Source organism: Colossoma macropomum, unplaced genomic scaffold (genome assembly GCF_904425465.1).
Source record: "Colossoma macropomum unplaced genomic scaffold, Colossoma_macropomum, whole genome shotgun sequence".
NCBI lineage: Eukaryota > Metazoa > Chordata > Actinopteri > Characiformes > Serrasalmidae > Colossoma > Colossoma macropomum.
In genome coordinates, this window is record NW_023494787.1 from 5,311,241 (window position 1) to 5,332,124 (window position 20,884).

At 39.3% G+C, this 20,884-nt stretch overlaps 1 protein-coding gene across 1 annotated transcript; it reads left to right on the top strand.

Moving 5' to 3' along the window:
- Window positions 1–5,845: 5,845 nt before the first annotated feature.
- On the top strand, window positions 5,846–17,642 carry LOC118805260 (glycoprotein-N-acetylgalactosamine 3-beta-galactosyltransferase 1-like). The gene is made up of 4 exons (XM_036565943.1): window positions 5,846–5,957; window positions 8,971–9,142; window positions 13,630–14,288; window positions 17,353–17,642. The coding sequence occupies exons 2-4, from the start codon at window positions 8,995–8,997 to the stop codon at window positions 17,503–17,505; spliced, it is 960 nt and encodes a 319-aa protein (XP_036421836.1). The 5' UTR covers window positions 5,846–5,957; window positions 8,971–8,994; the 3' UTR covers window positions 17,506–17,642.
- The last annotated feature ends 3,242 nt before the right edge of the window (window positions 17,643–20,884 follow it).

A 20,884-nucleotide genomic window follows, 5' to 3' on the forward strand; every position in this document is an offset into this window, starting at 1 on the left:
AAGCAAACCTATGAATTTTACGTATTCAATGTGAAAGCAGTTACGTTCAGATGGTGGAATGTATTCCACAAAAAAAAAAATTCATCTGATTAAGGAGCCGAAATATGACTATTGCTACATGCAAGCTAACGCTGCACACTAAATTAATCTCATAAGACTGGCAATCTTCCTAAAATACCCCATACAAAGCAGCTGGCTTCATTAAACATGGTAGTTTAGAGGTTTTAGGAGTTTTAGGCTACAATGAGTTGCTGTTGTTAGTATACAGTTGTAAGGTTGAACAACTCATGGTCAAATGACTGATTTTTTACGTGAAAATAAGTTCAATTTAAAAAAAAACAAGCAAAAAAATAACAGTGTGTAATTATTATTACAAATAATGTAATTCTAACACATAATTAACAGTGGACTTACGTTCATGCACTGCCATTTGGGTGCACAGGAGCGTTAGTTTTCCTAAAGCATGGATGAGAGAGTGTTGCAACGCTACTTACCTTACCACCTTTCCGGTCAATCCTACCAGTAACCAGTCAGTTGATCCCTCTAGTCCTCAGCGTAAAGTCCTTCGAATCTCTCTCCTATTCATTTTCATCAGTGAGGTTCAGCTGGTGTTGTGCTTTTGACTTGTGGCTGAGTCGTGGTCGGAAGTTTTCCGCTTCTTCAGCCGATATGAAATTCAACTTCTCACCAACTTTTGACCAGATATCCCCAATCCTGTTATCATTACACTGGCTATCTGTTAAATTTGGTGTAGAGTATAAGATCCTTCTCTTAACGTATAAATCGTTAAATGGCCTGGCCCTGCAGTATCTTAGTGAATTGATTGTCATATGAACCCACACGGACGCTCCGCTCACAAAATAACAGCCTGCTAATATCAGTTGTTCGCACTATTACTGTCTAATATCTCTCCATAAATGTACCTGTCCTGTTAATCTCTCTCTCTCTCTCTCTCTCTCTCTTTATTTGAGCCCTTGAGGGACATTTGTCTGAGTTGACACATGGGAGCCACCAGAGCTGCTAGACCCTCATGAACTGACCCTCCTGCTGCTGCTGCATAAATTTAAACTGTAATTAATCATTGCTCCGCCTGTTTTTCCCCCATTTTGTATTCTAATATTTTACACTAATGCTGTTTGCTATCTGGTGTCAACCAGAGGAGGATGGGTTCCCCTTTTGAGTCTCGGTTCCTCTCAAGGTTTCTTCCTTTTGCTCTTACGGAGTTTTTCCTTGCCACTGTCACCATTGGCAACGCTCATGGGGATGCTTTGTGACAACACCTGTTGTAAAAAACGCTATATAAACAAACTTTGACTTGACTTGACTCACCTTTGTGAGTAACGTGTAGTGTAGCAAGGGAGATGAGGAACAAGGAGATGACCTTAGCACAAAGTTCTCTTCGAGGTACAGGTGCTGTGGTCGGTGAAAGAAAGGTTTTTTTTTCCTGAAGCCCTTGATGGGTCCCCTCTTGCTTACCTCTCTGGCCCCATTTAATATGGCTTGTCGATCTTTGTACACCAGCACCTCAAAAATCAGCAGGCAATGTCGAGACTCGAGCGTTGCTGCTGATTATAAATCCAATCTGCTCGTTTAATCTCCATAGCATCTTGTTTGAGACGGGATTGATATAGGCAGCATTTTTTGCAGAAATCCAACTGGGTCATTACCTTCTTTTGGTTGTAGACCAACTATTCCAATGTCGTTGTGTCTTTAAGTATATTGTTTTAATCGTCTTGTTTCAGATTGGATGTGGTCTACTTTCTCAATGAGGCTTCACACGATTGTCATCTGTACCTTAAACTAAGACTGAAGTGAATGTAGAGTTTGGGAAATATCTGCAATTGCCACCCAAACCTCATTTTTAACAATAGTCTCTTGTTGTTTCATTAAAGGGGATTGCATTGGCTATGTTGTTGCTTTGTCCAGAGGATTTTAAACGCTTGCCCACTGGAGTTGTAGAAGAAGCCGAACTTTCCTTATTAAGATGAAGTTAAGCGGGAGTTCTAGAAACCTGCAGCCATTGTGTGAGAAGAGTCATGTGATCAGAAAACATGTGGTTTTGATGGCAGCATATGGGTCTCGAAAATCCCAATGCGTACCTCTCTATCGGTGGTACTATCACAAATATGCAAGTCACTAATTCTGTGCACACTGATGCATCCCCATATCATAAAGGATGTTGGCTTTTGCACCTTTCACTGATAAAAGTCTGGATGGCCCTTTTGAGAACTCAACGTCTATTTTTCCTAAAAACAAGCTGAGACTTAGACTCATCTGAACACAGCACACATTTCCACTGTTCTTCATAGCATCTGAGACGAGCTCGGGCCCACAGAACTCGGCGGCGTTTCTGCGAGTTGATGTATGGCTTTCTATTTGTGTAACGGAGTTTCAGGTTGAATTTCTTGACGCAGCGGCGACTGTGTTAAGTGACAATGGTTTTCCAAAGTACTCCAGAGCCCACAGAAGCACAGTAGCATGATGGTTTCTCATGCAGTGCCATCTAAGGGCTCGGAGTTCACACATTCAACAGTGGTGTCTGGTCTTGCCCTACATGGACTGAGATTCCTCTGCATTCCCTGAATCTTTCCACAATATTATGTATGGTAGATGGTGAAAGTGTTACGGGATGGCAGGGAGGCGGACCCAAGTGCAGAGAGGAAACTCGTGAGAAAGGGTCTTAAATTAATGTAATGAGGTTATGGAGTGCTTGTGCACGTTGGGGTTGAGATGGCCCAGAGCCAGGTTCAAACTGCTAATGTACTGATTGGCGGTTCGAGGAGTCACCACTTTGCCACCATGAAGAACATGCAAAAACGGGAATAACACCACAATGAATGGGAATTAAAAAACGGGGGGAAATGGCAAACAAAGGGGAGGCTGAAAAGCAGCGTGCTCTAACAAGGCCGATATAGAAAAAGTGGAATAAAAGATAATCAGAAAACAAAAGATCAGTTTTATGTTTCACCTGTTTGCTCTTCGTGGGGCAAACACTTTCGCATGGCTTGGAGACGTTTCTTGTTTAAGTTTTCCTTTTGAGCTTTTAAGTAGTATGGGGCAATGTCTCTCTTTTGTTTTTTTGTTTTTTTAACAGCCCTCTTTTCTTTTCTTTTCTTTTCTTTTCTTTTCTTTTCTTTTCAATACCCACCTGGGCCAAGTACCGTACCGGTCACCCCTCTACAAAGGTGTGACAAAGTGCTGCTTTTTGCCACGGCCTTAAGTAGAGGAGTCTACAGGTGTGCCAGGTTGGGCCTAATCAGCCCAAGGGTTTCTGGGAATTGGAGTTCCCCAAACTTGTGGTGCCTTGTTGCCGTCGCCCTCTGCTGGCAGCTGGCAGCATAGGCTGGACCCTTACAGAAAGACCCAAATTCTTTGCAGTCTTGCCTTGAGAAGGATGCTTTTTGAACCGTTTGACAATTCTCTTAAAAAGTTAGCACAAAGTGGTGAGCCACGACCCATGCCTGCTTTCAAAGACCGAGCCGTTGATGGATGATCCTTTTTTACCCATTCATGATCCCCTCACCTGTTACCAATTTACCTGTTTGTTGAGGAATGTTTCAAAACGGTGTAACTTGAATATTTTAAAAGCTTTTCAGTCTTACTTTGCCATTGTCCCAACTCTTTTTGAGTATGATGCAGGCATAAAACTCTAAATTTGTTTAGATTTACAAAATACGATTAGGTTGGTCAGTTAAAACTTTAAGTGCATCTGCATGCACTTAATGATCTGATAACTGCAGAAAATGAGATTTTGTCCGTTATCTGATCAATGTATTAACATGCACTTGGTAATCAGATCAGATAAAAATTCTGGGTTTTCATGAGTAAGACAGTAATCAGATTTATGCTTTGCAACCAGCCAATAAACTCACAGAATAAGACGTGAACGTAATGTAAAACTCAAATGTCCTGTTGCGGCTTTTAAAAAACAGTTTAACCTGAAAATATGAACATACATCATCTAGAAGATGAAGAATATTTAAATCCTTCATTTTGTCAAAGCATGTAGTTGGTTTCAGCCTTGCTACAAAAAAAGCAAAACAATTCAAATAAAAATACACGTGTTGCTGACAGCCTGATTTTGACACATTTGTTTAAGGACCATGGCTCAATTCCTTAAATATATATATATATATATATATATATATTGGACCTGTGGTCCAACAAATCAACATTTGAAATTTTTTTGGAAATCATAGACACTGTGTACTCTGGGCTAAAGACCACTCAGCATGTTATCAGTGCACAGTTCAAAAGCCAGTATTCCTGCAAAAAGTATGTTTTTGATGCATGTATTTTCCTTCAAAGTAAATTATGATGGATTGTGATTGCTTTCCATCATCTACTGTACACAATAACATTAAATGATTCAGAGAATCTGGAGAAAACTCTGTATGCAAGGGACAAGGCCAAAAACCAGTATTTGCTGGCCCTGATCTTTGGGTCCTCAGACGGTACTGCATTAAAAACAGACATGATTCTGTAGTGGAAATCACTGCTTGGGCTCAGAAACACTTCTGAAAACCACTGTCTGTGAAAACAGTTCATCACTGCATCCACAAATGCAAGTTAAAACTCAAAAACGCAAAGAAAAAACCATTTATAAACAGGATCCAGAAACACTGCCACCTTCTCTGGGCCTGAGCTCATTTAAAATGGACTGAGGGGAAGTGGAAAAGTGTCCTGTGGTTTAGAAATCATGGACACTGTGTCCTCCGGGCTAACTCAGCTTGTTATCAGTGCACAGTTCAAAAGCCAGTATTCATGATGGTACAGGGGTGCATTACTGCACATGATATGGGTGACATGCACATCTGTGAAGGCAACATTAATGCTGAACGATATATACATGTTTTATGGCAACATATGCTGCCATCCAGATGATGTCTTTTTCAGAGAAGGCCTTGATTATTTCAGCAAGACAATGTCAAACCACATTCTGCATGTATTACAACAGCATGGCTCCATATTAAAAGAGTCCAGGTGCTAAACTGACCTGCCTGCAGTCCAGACCTGTCACCACCAAAAACATTTGGAGAGTTATGAAATGAAAAATATGATAAAGGAGACTCTGAACTGTGGAGCAGCTGAAATCCTGTATCAAACAAGAATGGAAAACATTTCACTTTCAAAACTACAGCAGTGTCTCCTCAGTTCCCAAACACTTACAGAGTGTTGGTAAAAGAAGAGGTGATGAAACACAGTGGTAAACAGGCCCCGTCCCACCTTTTTTGTTGTTGACATCAAATTCAAAATGGGCATATATTTTTCAAATAACAATAAAATTTCTCAGTTTCAACATTTGATATGCTGTCTTTGTAGCATTTTCCTTTAAAAATATGGTTTACATGATTTTCACATCATTACATTCTATTTTATTTACATTCTGCACAGCGTCCCAACTTTTTTAGAAAGGGGGTTGTATATACAAAATATACAGAGACAGGAGGAACCTATGTAAGAAAACTCTCTGCTATGTACAAATATATTAAACGGGATAGTCTGAGAGTAAGATATATACGTTTTAAAGTGACTGTGATTTAGTGATTGCCTATGATGGATTCTGCCATCCCCACCACTCCCTACATACATAGGGCTAAACACAGGTGAGGAGAATCAGGTTACAGGCAAAGCTGATCTATGATGCCTGAGTCAAGTGATCCTCCTTTGAATTCTGGGAGTTGGAGTTCAGGAGCACAAGGAGCATTTGTCTCTTGTGAAGACGTGACACTAGTTTTACGCTTTGTTTATTCAGTAAATATGCACTCCGCCATTATAGTCCTCAGTGAAGTCAGATATTTAAATATACTTCCAGGACAAAAACCCTTCAGACTTCCTCCTGTGTGCCATACAGGGTTTGGCTGTGTCAGCAGCGTGAATCTGTCAAAGTGACTTGTTAAACCTTTAGGAACCTGCTTACTGGATACACATCCGTTTTCCACACCTGTGAATGTCTGGTAGGTTTACTTCTAACTTGTATTTTACTTTAAGTTTTAATTGTACGTTTAGTTCAGACTGTATGAGATTCTAGTTGATTGAGTCTTTGTATATGGTATAGCCTTCTTCTATGCTTTGTATGCATTTTGCCAGGTGAATCAGTTCATCTCAGCAAAAGTAATCATGTATGACTCAATTGTACAAACCCACCACTTTTTTAAGAGAAAAAAGGCTGATTTTTCACTTGAACTGTCAAATACGATGAACTTATTGCCATCAGGGCCCACAAGATCAGGAAGGAATGAGTGAAACTCAACACAAATAAAATATATGTGAAGTTCATATATGCTAGAAAGATATAATCCAGTACAATATCTGGCTCCTTTGTCCAAAATAGTAATATAAATCCATAAAATGCCCTAAAATGTTTTGCAATGAAAATGAATGCCCTGTTTTAAGAGGTAGAGGTATAAACAGTAAAATGCAATCAAATAAGTTAATCTAAAATAACTTGTTGACAGGTACGAAGTTGGCAAGTAAGGTCAGATGAAATTGTAGAGTAACATCTGTTCTAGGACTGTTTTGAAACGGTTTAGCCACACAGGGTCAGAATTGACCCGCAGACATCAACGATATAACTGACCTGTGAACATAATAGAAGGATAAAAGCTTTCATCTCTGAGAGAGAGGAGAAAATCAAGCTGCTTCAGATCTGAAAACATCCACAGGTGTTTCTGTCCATCCTTCCACTGTGAGAAGACGACTCAGCGCTGTGGGTCTGAAAGGATGTGTAGCTGTCAAGAAGAACCTCACTGAGAAAAGGAGACGGACACATCAAACAAAGAAGCTGAACAATGGACTGACCACCCCAGAGTCCAGACCTCAACACCACTGAATGTGTTTGGGATTATTTAAACCGTGAGAAGCAGAAAACACAAAACCAACTTCTAAGACTGAACTTTGGAGGTGTGTCTGCAGATTTCTTTGAGAAGCAGGAAGTGAGTCTCCTGAAAAGAATGGAAGCTGTAATACAGGGTGTCTCAACCTATGAGGACCGCAGACCACCAGTGGGCCATGAAGCACCCTCTAGTGGTCCGTGGGCCGGTACACAGAGAGAGGCAGTAATTCGTTGTGGGCCAGTAACGGCACTGTAAGTGGAAATAAAGATTAATCTATTAATTAAAAATCTAAGAATTAAATGTTTTCACATTATAACCAATATAAATATTAATAGAGACAAACAAATAAAAATGTCGCGGTAGTGGCAAATTAAATATAATCAGTCTGAGACAACGCAGCCACGGGCTCGTGGTGCAGACAGCGAACCAGAGATGGAGCGGTTTCTCAGGGCGCTTTGTTTGGTGAGGACTTATCACATCTTTTTCTTAAGTTTGCTCCGTCTGACACATATGAAAACTCCACTTGGGTCTGCAACAAACAGCTGAACCGGTCCAGCAGAAACCCACGGGTCTCGGTCCACTTTAAACTGAACCCTGTTCAGTTCACTGCTGATGGAAATGCGTTCTGTGATCAAACGAGGAAATTCATCAGTAGAGCTGGCTCTCCTTCTCTTCTAGAAGCACGTCGGCGCCGTACAGTCAGCATAGCGACAATTTTACTGACTCTTTAGACTCTCAGCACAAGCTGCTGTTAAAAACAATAGAATAATAGAGAAGAGATGTGTTTGATCTCAACTCACGGATCTCGGAGCGTATATTTGGTCGGGCATCAGTGACCTGAGAGGTTAGACTCAAACTGATAAACCAATGACAAAGAAGCAGAAATCAAGTAAGATCATTATCATTATTGTTGACTGTGACGACGCTAATCCAAAAGCCCGGTGAGTGGAGTGTGGTTAATCACAAAAACTCTTAAAAGCTCTCAAATCTCAATATTTTCAGTGAAAAGGTTTTTAAAAGTTTTATGTTTTTTCTAACATACCTGCAAATTTTGCAAAGCTACTGACAACCAGAATGGCCAATCTGACCAAATTTCAGGTTTTCAGTGTCAGCATTTAAGAAAAGAAAAATAAAGATGTATTTTAAAAAGTTGGCTTTAGTACCCCCCCCAACCCCCCGGGTACTCCAGTTTCCTCCCACAGTCCAAAGACATGCAGTTAAGCTAATTGGACATGCTAAATTGCCCCTAGGTGTGAGTGAGTGTGTGAATGTGTATGTCTGTCTGTCTGCCCTGCGATGGACTGGCGACCTGTCCAGGGTGTATCCTGCCTTTTGCCCAATGACAGCTGGGATAGGCTCCAGCTCCCCACCGCAACCCAGAAGGATAAGCGGTTTAGATGATGATGTATGTATGTATGTATGTATGTATGGCTTTAGTTTTCCTGTGGGCCGCTGAGCTTTGTAATTATACACAGGTGGGCTTTGGGGTGGAAAAGGTTGAGAATCCCTGCTGTAATATAGATAAAGAGTGAGTGGACACAGTGAATACTGAAATAACTGATATTATATTTGGTTGTTGAGGGCTCTTTGTTATTTTTTACTGAAGTAAGTTTTATGATTTTTCCTCCTGTTTTATGAAAAATGCATAATGGTAAAAATCGAACAAATTAAAGTGGTCTTTTGCACAGTACTGTACTATTCAGTGGATTAGTATAAAATGGTGAAAGACTTGTTTTTGTGGTGATGAGCATTATTACTGAAACGATGGTACGATGAGGGCCGTTAAAAAAGGCCAGTACGTCCCATATCCACTAGCTCCTGGTCCAGATATTGTACTGATGACTACTAAAACTGAAATGAAAGTAGTTGTGTATAATATTATATAGAAAGTAAAAGTAATGTGAGAATGAAAGCTAATTAACATAGAAGCGTTCTACTAACTGAAACTCTGCTTTGGCCCAGGTTTTTGAAGTATGTGATAACTGGATATACTCATAAGCATTTGACACTGTTTTAATTTCTCTTTGAAATAACTGAGATATTGAGATTAAACTCTGAGGTTATATGTGAAGCAGAGTGCATTTCAGTGTTTGGTGTCAAATCTTAAGAGTTTTTATTTTTACTTTTTTTTTAGGTTTTAGTTTCCTGTGCAATAGCAATGAATCATTTGCTCTCTGGCATCTTCTTCTCAAGTGGAACTGCATTGGGATACTTCATACTAAATATTTTAATGAATTTTAAAACAAATGTAAACTTAGCCCCACTCCAAAGCCCAATCAAAAAGACTCCTGTGATGCAGGACATCGGTAAGTTTGCATATTTATCTATCTACAGAAGAAAGTGAACACATGAAAAACAGTGTTGAGCACTACAGGAATGAGAAAGTGTGAAAAAATATTAAAGGTAAAAATGAGTGAAGCAAACAGTCTGCGAAGAGTAATTTCAGTGGCCAAGTAACAATTCCATGCTGGAAGTGGTAAAAACCTGAAAATCCATCTGCATCCACAAGGAATATGCAAAATAAATACCAGAAAAAAGAAATAAAGACATTTCCGGGCACACACACACACACACACACACACACACACACACACACATACACACACATATATATATATATATATATATATATATATATATACAGGAAAAAAGGAAAAAAACTACTTTACTTTTAATGTAAGCCAATAGAACCAGACTTCTTTCCAAGTCATTTTGGGCCGTTTCTTTTGGTCCATTCATCATGAAAAGTACACACAATGTAAAGGGTAACCGGTATTTCCAAATTATGTCAAAAACTGAAAAATATTGGAGATACGAGGTTTTCTTATGACAGCAGCTATATATATACACTATATATATATATATATATATATATATATACAAGCTTCTGCCACCTGTTGTTCAGGAAGAAAAGGACACTTTGTAGCTTTAAGAGTATAAATCCTGAATGTCTCCCTCTGAACCTCTGAAGTAACTTATGGCCATGCATTATAAAGCAGGTACACATCCAAGCCCCAGCTTGTTAAGACTGATGGTCATCGAGATTATTCCAAAGTCCATTAGAGGAGGTGATAGATAAAGGCAGTAACTTCAGAGGGAGATATTTTGGATTTATACTCTTAAAGCTACAGAGTGTCTTGGTTTGAATGAGGATGTTGATTTCTCTCCTTTTCTTCCTGACCAATAGGTGGCAGAATCTTGTGTGTGTATATATATATATGGGTGTTCTCAGGTGGTTTTCTATTGATATACCATTTTCTGTGTCCTGATGAAGGCCTGAGAAGCGTCAACACAGTTTTATACATTTCGCCATGTTTCAATAAAGGCTTTTTGTAGACGGAGTGCCAGATCATTTCTTCCTTCTAGGATCGTGCCTTGTGGATGCAGATGAATTTTCCAGGTTTGCCACTTCCAGTATGAAATTGTCACTGTGAGTTTGCTGCACCCAGGCCCCATGAGCAAGAGTCTGTTTGCTTAATCTTGGTGACCTCTGCAGCACTTCGTTTGTTTTGTGTGTTTCTCCTGTATTTACAGAGCAGAAAACCTAGTGACTCAAAACTCACTTACAATAGAAGCCAGAGGGAAGTTGTTGTTGACTTCTGTCAGCAAATGTTTGGTACTGCCACTGGTCACTGTCAGACCCAACCAAAGTAACAGGCTACGGTTTGTCGTTCTGATGAGGGTTATATATTCTACTGTCTCACTTAACATGAGGGCTGGTTATCTGTGTTAGATCAACTGTGGAAACTGTTGCGTTGTTTGGTTGAAATTCCTGTGGTGAAATGAGACCATAATTTTAATGTATTCAAAAGATGTTTAACAGCTTTAACCATGTCTGCGAGTCTCCAGACCCCCAAAGGAGGTCCTGTTCCACCCCTATTATGTTCTAAAGTTACACTCTAGTTCAGGCCAAAAATGACAAAAATTGGTCAAAAAAAAGACAAGAAAAAAATGCTAATTCTGCATTTATATATACATCCATTTATGTTTCACTGTTGTCAGAAGAAAACCATGTATCTCCAAAATGGTAACTTTACAGGAGAAGGAAAAAAACCTAGTTTACTTTTAATGTAAGTCAATGGAACCAGACTTTTTTTGGGCCGTTTCTTTTAGTCCACTCATCATGAAATTTACAGACAATGTAAAGAACAACAGGCATTTTCAAATTATGCCAAAAACTGAAAAAACGACAAAAATGGAGATATGAGGTTTTGTTCTGAAGGCAACGATATACACAAGCTTCTGCCACCTGTTGGTCAGGAAGAAAAGGAAAAGAGGAAAAAACATGTAAAGAAAAGAAATCAACATCCTCATTCAAACCAGGACACTCTGTATCTTTAAGAGTATAAATCCAAAATGTCTCCCTCTGAAGTAACTGCCTTAATCTTTCACCTCCTCTAATGAACTGTGGAATATCCTCAATGGCCATCACTCGTAACGAGGTGAGGCTTGGATGTTTAGGTGCCTTATAATCCATGGCCATACTATATTAAGGGTTCTGGGTAATAATAGTATTTAATGTTCACATAATCTGTCTCTAAACCTCCTTTTCGTACGGCCAACATAAAACAACCGCATTCACATTCAATCTGTATACTACAGAAGTAGTGTTACAGTTAGAATGATTTACCAGACATTTTGAATGAGGCATATTGGCTAAACATGTGGATGGGAGTCGACTATTTCAGGGAATGGAAAGATCTCAGAGACACTCTCAAGTCCATTTTGAGACTCAGTACAGTAGACAGGCTGGACGCATTAAAAGCATCATTTTAAGAAATTGTGATACAATAAGGGAATTTTTGGGATTTCTAACAATAAGCTAAGCTAACACTACTACACCTAAGTATTTTTCATCTGTTTTAGACTGAAAAAAAGAAAGCGCAGCAAAATTGTGCCCCAGGTTAGGCAACTGTTATTCAGAGACATTGATGTGAGTCAAACTTCCTAGAAGTCCGAGAGCAGTGGTCTCCAACCCACATCCTGGAGAACTACATTCCTGTAGAGTCAAGTTTCAGCCACAGTCTGCCACATCTGCTCCACCTTATTAGTTTCTTCTTAGTTTCCCGATCAACTGGATCAGCTGCATTACTGTTAGGAGAGAGGCAGCATGTTGGATGCAGGCTGGAACTAAATTCTGCAGGAAAGTAGCTCTCCAGGACCAGGGTTGGTAACCACTGGCCTAGAGAGATGTTTTTTCTTCATGAAATTGGTTAGACGCCATTTCCAAAAGAGTTGGCACGCTGTGCAAAATGTAAATAAAAACAAAATGCAATGATGTGCAAATCATTTAAACCCTATATTCTGTTGAAAATAGTACAAAGACAACATATCAATTGTTGAAACTGAGAAATTTGATTGTTTTTTGAAAATATATAGGCCCATTTTGAATTTGATGGCAACAACACATTCCAAAACAGTTGGGATGGGGGCAACAAAAGGCTGATAGAGTTGCGTAATGCTAAAAAAAAAAAAACACCTGGTGGTTAATTGGCAACAGGTCGGTAACATGATTGGGTCTAAAAATGCATCCCAGAGACTTTCAGCAGTAAAGATGAGGAGGAGTTCACCACTCTGTGAAAGACTGTGTGGGCGAATAGTGCAACAATTCAAGAATAATGTTTCTCAACATAAAATAGCAAAGAACTTTTGCTTTTCATCGTCTACGGTACATAATAACATTAAAAGACTCTGGAGAATCTGGAGAAATCTCTGTATGTAAGGGACAAGGCCAAAAACCAGTATTTGCTAGCTGTGATCTTTGGGCCCTCAGGCAGCACTGCATTAAAAACAGACATGATTCTGTAGGGAAATCACTGCAAGGGCTCTGAAACACTTCTGAAAAACACTGTCTATGAAAACAGTTTGGCGCTGCATCCACAAATGCTAAGTAAAACTCTAAAACACAAAGAAGAAACCAAATATAAACAGGATCCAGAAATGCTGCCACCTTCTCTGGGCCCGAGCTCATTTAAAATGGACTGAGGGGAAGTGGTGTCCTGAGGTCTGACAGTGGTAAACATGCCCCGTCCCAACTTTTTTGGAACATGTTGTTGGCATCAAATTCAAAATGGGCATATATATATATATATATATATATATTTTCAAAAAACAATAAAATTTCTCAGATTCAACAATTGATATGTTGTCTTTGTAGCATTTTCCTTTAAAAATAGGGTTTACATGATTGGCATATCATTGCATTCTATTTGTATTCACATTCTGCACAGCGTCCCAACTTAAAAATCGGGTTGTAAATCAAAACGTGATTGGTTGATTCTGCTGTCACTACCTAATAATAATTATGTTCAGTTCAGCTTGTGAAGTTTTAAAGCTCGCTTGACTGTATCTTCCTACATATCACAGAGAGCAAAATCCTAATAACTGTTAGATGTTTCAAGATCTTAACTGTTTTGTTTCCAACCAAAACCTAACAATGAGATCAAAGTATTACTAGAATACCTGAAGACTTTAAACACAAGCTGGATGGTAATATTAAATAAAAATAAACTAAAAGTATAGACAAAGGTCCTGAGGGATTCTCACGGCTTATTTCAAGCAGTTATTCTTAGAACTGCCCAGTGACTTCTATTATTAGTGAGTTTTGAGTGAGCATTCAACTTTCATGTTATTGTTTCTTTGAGAGGTACATGCAAAAATCCAGGTACATGATGGTACAGAGAGAGATTACATTGATCTCCTTCTTCAAAATGTGCACGCTAACCTGTAAGAGAATTACTCTCACGCTTGTTTCCCTTGTGTAAAATCTTTTTTTGCCACTTTTCCTGCACAGACAGAAGTGTTGCGACAGATCTGACCCAGAAAGTGAGGCTGTTATGCTGGGTACTAACAGCACCCCAGTTCCTGGAATCTAGAGCCAAGCATGTCCACGCCGTCTGGGGCAAACGCTGCAACAAGGTGCTCTACATGAGCTCTGAGGAGTCAGACTTTCCAACCGTGAAGCTCAACGTGACGGAGGGACGGAATCAACTCTACTGGAAAACCATCCGGGCCTTCCAGTACATCTACGAACACCATCTGGACGATGCGGACTGGTTCCTCAAAGCAGACGACGACACCTTTGTTGTTCCTGAAAACCTGCGCTATTTGCTTTCTCAACACAACACAGAGGACCCGGTCTATTTAGGACGCAGGTTCAGGCCGTTCGTTGCTCAGGGTTACATGAGCGGTGGAGCAGGTTACGTCCTGAGCAAAGAGGCACTTCGGAGATTTGTGAAGGGACACGCTGATGGAAGCTGTACACACTTCTCAGACATCGAGGACATGGCCCTGGGCAGGTGTATGGAGACCATGAAGGTTACAGCAGGGGATACCAGAGATAAAAGACGAAGGCATACTTTTCATGCTTTTCCCCCAGACAAGTACTTGCTTAAGCAACTGACTAAATCATTGTCCAGCCATCTTCTATATGAGTACTACGAACGTGTTCAGGTAAATATGTAAACACATGGATCCCGTTTCCCAGTAGAAAACAGATTTGGGTTCTTTGGCTTCCACCTAGCCAAACCAAACCAAGATCAATTCTGTATAATCAGTATTCTATAAATTTTCCATTGAACCTTTGAGGTGCATTTCCTGGTCTGGAGAACAAAAGGGCTGAAAAGCTAAGCCTACTACATTAAACAACAGAACCCTGAAGTTATGTCGTCATCCTGGCGTCCTGGCCGTATTAAGAGCTCTGGGTCAAAGCTGGTTTTCTCAGCTTTGTGCGATAAATTATTAGCGTTTTGGAAAATTCCAATTCCATTAAAACACCATTAATTTGTGTCATAGAGCACCTAATATCAGCATGACGATGACACATGGTTGTAGAGGGATTTGGGCGAGCACTTGCCAATTTGCTACTCTAAAGGCAAAAGTGCCGTGGGACCAGGTGTGATCTTGTAATGAATACACACCTGGGGACAACTTGTTCAACTTTTGGTGCTGGACAAAAGAAAAATCAGCTGCAAACAGAAGTACGTGACCCCTAAATTCGTCTAGTCTGCTCATTTAGCATGCAAATGAATCAAGAACAGAAGGAAAACAAGCTAGCAAGTGAAACGCTATTGTTAGCTAACAGAATTGATCTCTGCACACAACACATCTACATGCTTGATTGGAAGTTTTTGGGTCCTTTTTTACAAACATTACAAACCGCATCAAAAACATGGCCCTGATTTAGTATCAACTGAGAGATGTAATGAGTTTGTGCGCTTTTTTAACACTAAAATCCATAATACTGAACAAGCCTTTAGTACGTCTAGATCTACCAAAGAGATCCTCTCCATCACCACGTAAAGATATTGTGGTTAAAATGTCCCAGTTTAGTGGTGTCAATAGTGAATCTTTAATTGATACAGTGAATATTCTCAAATCATCCACCTGCAGTCTCAATACGCTACCAACCAACTTTTTAAAGAATGTGTTTCCCTCAATATCAGTGGGCATACTACAGATAGTGAACACCTCAATCACGTCAGACGTTTTCCGAACACATTAAAAAATGCACTTGTGAAGCCTCTCTTACAAAAGAAAAATCAAGAAGCGACTCTATTTAGTAATTACAGATCTATTTATTTCAGAATTAATTACAGAAAGTCGTACAAGCAACTTACTAGCTTTTTGTCATTAAAGGTTCTTTAAATCTGTATTTTCATCGGCACAGGTGAATGAGAGTTTGGTACATGGAACTGACATACCATGAACCTCAACGGCTTTTGTCCTCTCCTTCAAATATCCCTTATTTGTCACATGCCAACTCCAAAATCTAACAGTCTTGACTTGTTAATATTTACACACCCAAAATTTACATACACCAGCCTGAGTTCTAGCCCAGCAGGAAACAGTGACAATAGAGCAACAGCAATCAAAATGGGAGACTGCAGAAATGTACCATTTACACTATACTATACAGGCATGGCGGATGTTTGTCTTTAAACAAGGCTGAAGTTGGATTCCTGTTCGCCAGCTTCTTGATTCAATGTTCTGCTCCACCTTAAATGCTACAGCTTGTGTACAGGTGCCAGAATGGATCTTAACACCATTTTAGGTGGAACAGAAAATTTGCAAAACAAGCTGGCGAATAGGAAGCCAACTTCAGGACAACATTAATCCAGTGTTAGACACAAAGAGAGAGGCAGTTCCAACTTTCTTAGCATCACAACCACAACAGCAACCTGTAAGTAGCAGCCATGCTGTTATATATCTAGTTTTTGATGGTTAAAGCCAGATCATCTTATTTGAAAGTTTCATAGTGAGCTTCAATTTAGTTTATTCCGCTGTTGTCGAAACAAAACCTTGTATCTCCAAAATGGTAACTTTACAGGAGAATTTTTATGTAAGTCACTGGAACCAGACTTTTTTTTCAAGTCATTTTTGGTCATTTCTTTCAGTCCATTCATCATGAAAAATACACACAATGTAAAGAGAAACAGGTATTTTCAAATTATGTCAAAAACTGAAAAAAATTGCCTTGCTGTAAACCAGCAAATCAGAGAAAAGCTGATCACATAATTCATGATCATCTTACACATCTGGGCATTTTTTCGCCCCAATCAAAGTCACAATCATTGTATGCAGACATCAGTTTAAAATGCTGAGTAAATGTATTCTATGGCACGTTTAAATAGCTGTGTAGACAAATTTCAGGCAGGATTCCGGCCTAATCACAGTACTGAGACTGCTGTTATTAGGGTTATTAATGACGTTCATTGCAAGACAGACTCTGGAAAAATATCTGTTTCACTCCCGCTCGATCTCAGCGCTGCCTTTGATACTGTAAAGTTCTCATAGATAGACTTGAGAACTGGGTTGGATTCTTAGGAACTGTCCTAAAATGATTCAGCCTGCAAGAAAGGAACTACTTTATCAAAATAGAAAATAATGTTCCTGAGAGCATGCCAGTGAACTGTGGTGTCCCCCAGGGTTTGATTCTTGGGCCACTCTTATTCAATATTTACATGCTGCCTCTTGGCCAAATACTATAAGACTGTGGGATATCTTACCACAGCTATGCATATGGTACTCAGAACTACTTGTGCCAAGTGCCTTGAGCACATCACTGACTGAATGGGACAAAACTTTCTGCAGTTGAATAAAGATAAAACAGAGATTATTTTATCTAGGAAAAGCAATGAGAGGCACAGAGTAGCTGCCTGTCTAAACTCAGGAGCCCTATAAACTAAAGAACTAGTACGCAACCTTGCTGTGCTAATGGACTCTGATCTTCATTTTAGCAGTCGTGTTAACAGTTACTAAATCAGCTTTTATCTTTTTTTTATTATTATTTTTTATGTTAAATAAATATATAAATAAATTTGCATGACCTGAGGAAACAAGTACCTGAAATTTAAGGCAAACGAACAATGTATGGTTTTGATGCATGTATTTTCCTTCAAGACAGATTATGGTTGATTGTGATTGGCTCACTGCAGCAAATACGAGAGACTTGCACTCATCACATACCTAATTTAATACACTGATTCTTCTTTGTTTTGGTTTTGTTTATTAACAGGGGCCCGGGTGCTGCTCAGATTTAACGATATCCTTTCATTACATACGTCCAGTGGAAATGTACACCCTGGAGTACTTCGCCTACCATCTCCGTCCATATGGATATAAGTACAGGTTTAATCCAGAGGCTGCTTTACATAATGAAACTGTATGAACCTGCATGTTTTCTGCAGAGTGTTTCTTCACCATAGACTATAATCTAAGTACCCTATAGCTTTTTTTTATGCTGTTTATCTGTAATATGATCATTTCAGTAATTTATTTTATTTACATAACTTGAAATGTACATATTCATTCAAAATCCCTGTTAACATATTAAATGATCTGTTATCTGTATTTCCCTGCAGCACACAATAAAACACATTTTACAAAGATGAGGAACAGAACCTGAGTATTTGGGGTAGTTATTCATCGCATGGGTTAATGTGGGTCATATTCCACTTTGTGTCATGGATAGTTTTAAAGGCAAGGCCTGATATGTTAATGATTCTTTCTAAGCTCATTCAATGGCCATTTAGTTAATTATTAAGATATCATGTAACTGTGGGATTTATCAACAGGATGCCTGAATCTTTGGCCAGATGACTGCAAAAAAGACTACTGTTACACTGATACAGTGTGGGATGGTCACTAATTAAGCCTTGTTGTAGATTAAACCTAGATCTAGCATCATCAATAAAGCATTCTTTATTAAAACGTCCTCTCATAGTCAAAGATAATAAACTTAAATGTCCAATCAGGTCAGCTACACCGGCCTCCAGAAGTCACTGTGTGCTGTGTGAGGGCATGCCAAGCTTGCCAGTAGGAGGGCAATGAGGATTGTGTTACGAGATGACATCACCTTGTAACAAAGGAAAAGGGCTGGAATTCCAATGAGATGTTTCAGTCAGCTGAGAAAACAGCTATGTTTCTGTGGGACAGAGTTTCTCCCTCTGGCGGATTCTTTGAGCTTTGTAACGTTGCAGATTGTTTACATGCACACAAAAAGCTACATAACACACTAAAGGAAAGCATAATAGGTACCTCTGTGTCTCACCTCCAGAAAGGCAGCAATATCATTTTTATGATTATACATAGATAGTAATCTATACAACTTTGCCATGTAGTTACAGTGTATAGGCCAAGTACATGTCATTTTACTAGGGCAAGCCTGAATTCAAATGCTTGAGTATCTGACTGTTGGTGTTCAGTTATATGTATTTTCAAGCCAGAAAAATTGTCCAAATGTACAACACATTTTATCAGTCAAGGCCTTTAAGCACTTGTTGTTAATTGCCTCAGAGAGAAATCACACATGTTGGAGCACTTTACACTGTCTGACGATAAGAAAAACAATCGGAGCAATATGTTCAAGTTCTATGAATCATCTCAAACACCGACTTAGGCAGAAATCAATTTTTGGGCAGGCCAGCTTGGTGGATACCATTTCCAAATGTGCTGATCTCCCACAGTGGCTGTGTTTACGTGCAAAGATTTTTGCCAATCCGATTGAATACAGACTGATTACAGATTAAGACTGAGGTGTTTATTCTCACTCTACTCAACAACCTGATGAGCATCTCAGTTTACATGCTCACTACAAGTAATCAGAGCCAAAATGACGTGCATGTGTAGAGAACTGCTTAGTGTAGATGTTACCATGACAACCAGCATCACGTGAGTCCAGTCAGAGTGAGATAAGCAGCAGTGAGCAGCGCTTGTGTTTTTAATTGCTTTAAAATGATGTCAGACTCAGGAAAACTTCCTTCACATGTCCTTATTAAAGAAGGCCGAGAGGAAGACGTCGTGTTCTGAGACACATAAGCTGGACGTCCGTCCCACCGCCGTCTTTTAAAGATCAGAGCATGAACTTCGTCTCCTCTGCAGACCAGTTTCTGCTCCGCCATGTTGAACGTTATAAACTTTCACTATGACGTGACGCACAAGCAGAATGGACTTAAACTTTCCGACTGGGAACGTAATCAGATACAGGTGTTTACATGGTTATTATTCTTCTATTTAACGGAATATTTACAGGATTACCCACCTCGTTCAACTGGATAGAAACTGGATTCCGAATGGCTCAATCAGACTTTTCTGGTTGAGGTGTTTACATGGACGTATCTTTTCCGATTGAGGTATGAGTCAGATTATTATTATTATTATTATTATTAGGCTGCATGTGAACATGGCTAATGTCTTTACATCAGGCTATAGCCTATTCCTGACAGCTGTACCAGCATCATTCTACTTATTCAAGTTCTTTCACCCACAGTGATTGAAAACAACAGCAATCAACCAGAACTCAGGATTCACATAAACACAACCAACACTGAAACACTTAAAAGCATGCGTCTGCTCACCACCTTTGTTTTTGTACAACATAGGTGACATAACCAAGTTAAAATCAGACACAGCAAACTTAAAAACCTAAAATTATCAGTGGTAAAAGCAAAAAAAAAAAAAGAAAAGAAAAATCTCTATGTGTCTGTTACCTGTGGTGACCGGCTGCACTGAGGTTATTTTAGACATTTGCTTTGAGATTTTCACAAAGCCCATTTCAGCCTTTGTAGTAAAAGAGCATTGTACCAAAGTACCAAATTTGCAGAAAACTGATCACTTTCTAAATTTCCTTTTAGCTTTGCACGGGTAGAAAATTACACATTCTACAGGACAGAATATCACTTTTGAACTAGCCAAATACAACCCCATTTCCAAAAAAGTTGGGATGCTGTGCAAAATGTAAATAAAACAAAATTCAATGATGTTCAAATCATTTAAATCCTGTATTTCATTGAAAATACTACAAAAACAACAAATCAAATGTTGAAAATTATATGCCCATTTTGAATTTGATGCCAACAACACATTCCAAAAAAGTTGGGATGAGGCATGTTTACCACTGTGTTTCATCACCTAAAGCGTTTGGGAACTGAGGAAACACTGCTGTAGTTTTGAAGGTGAAATGTTTTCCCATTCATGCTTAACATAGGATTTCAGCTACTGAACAGTTCAGGGTCTCCTTTCATTTTATAATGTGACAAATGTCATCAGTGGTGACAGGTCTGGACTGCAGGCAGGTCAGTTTAGCACCTGGACTCTTTTTATACGGATCAATGCTGTTGTAATACATGCAGAATGTGGTTTGACATTGTCTTGCTGAAATAATCAAGGCCTTCCCTGAAAAAGACAACGTCTGGATGGCAGCATATGTTGCCAAAGCATGTATATATCATTCAGCATTAATGGTGCCTTCACAGATGTGCACGTCACCCATGCCATGTGCGCTAATGCACCCCTATACCATCGTGAATACGGCTTTTGAACTGTGAACTGATAACAAGCTGAGTGGTCTTTAGCCCGGAAGACACAGTGTCCATGATTTCCAAAAAGAATTTAAAATGTTGATTCATTTGACCACAGGTGTGACACTTCAACAGAATCCAGACCCTCGCGGTGTAAAAAAGGCGAAAGGAGATTTAATGGAATCAGGCAAAAACGAAGTCAAAAAACAAGCAGGGGTCAAATCCAAACAGCCAATACAAAACACAACG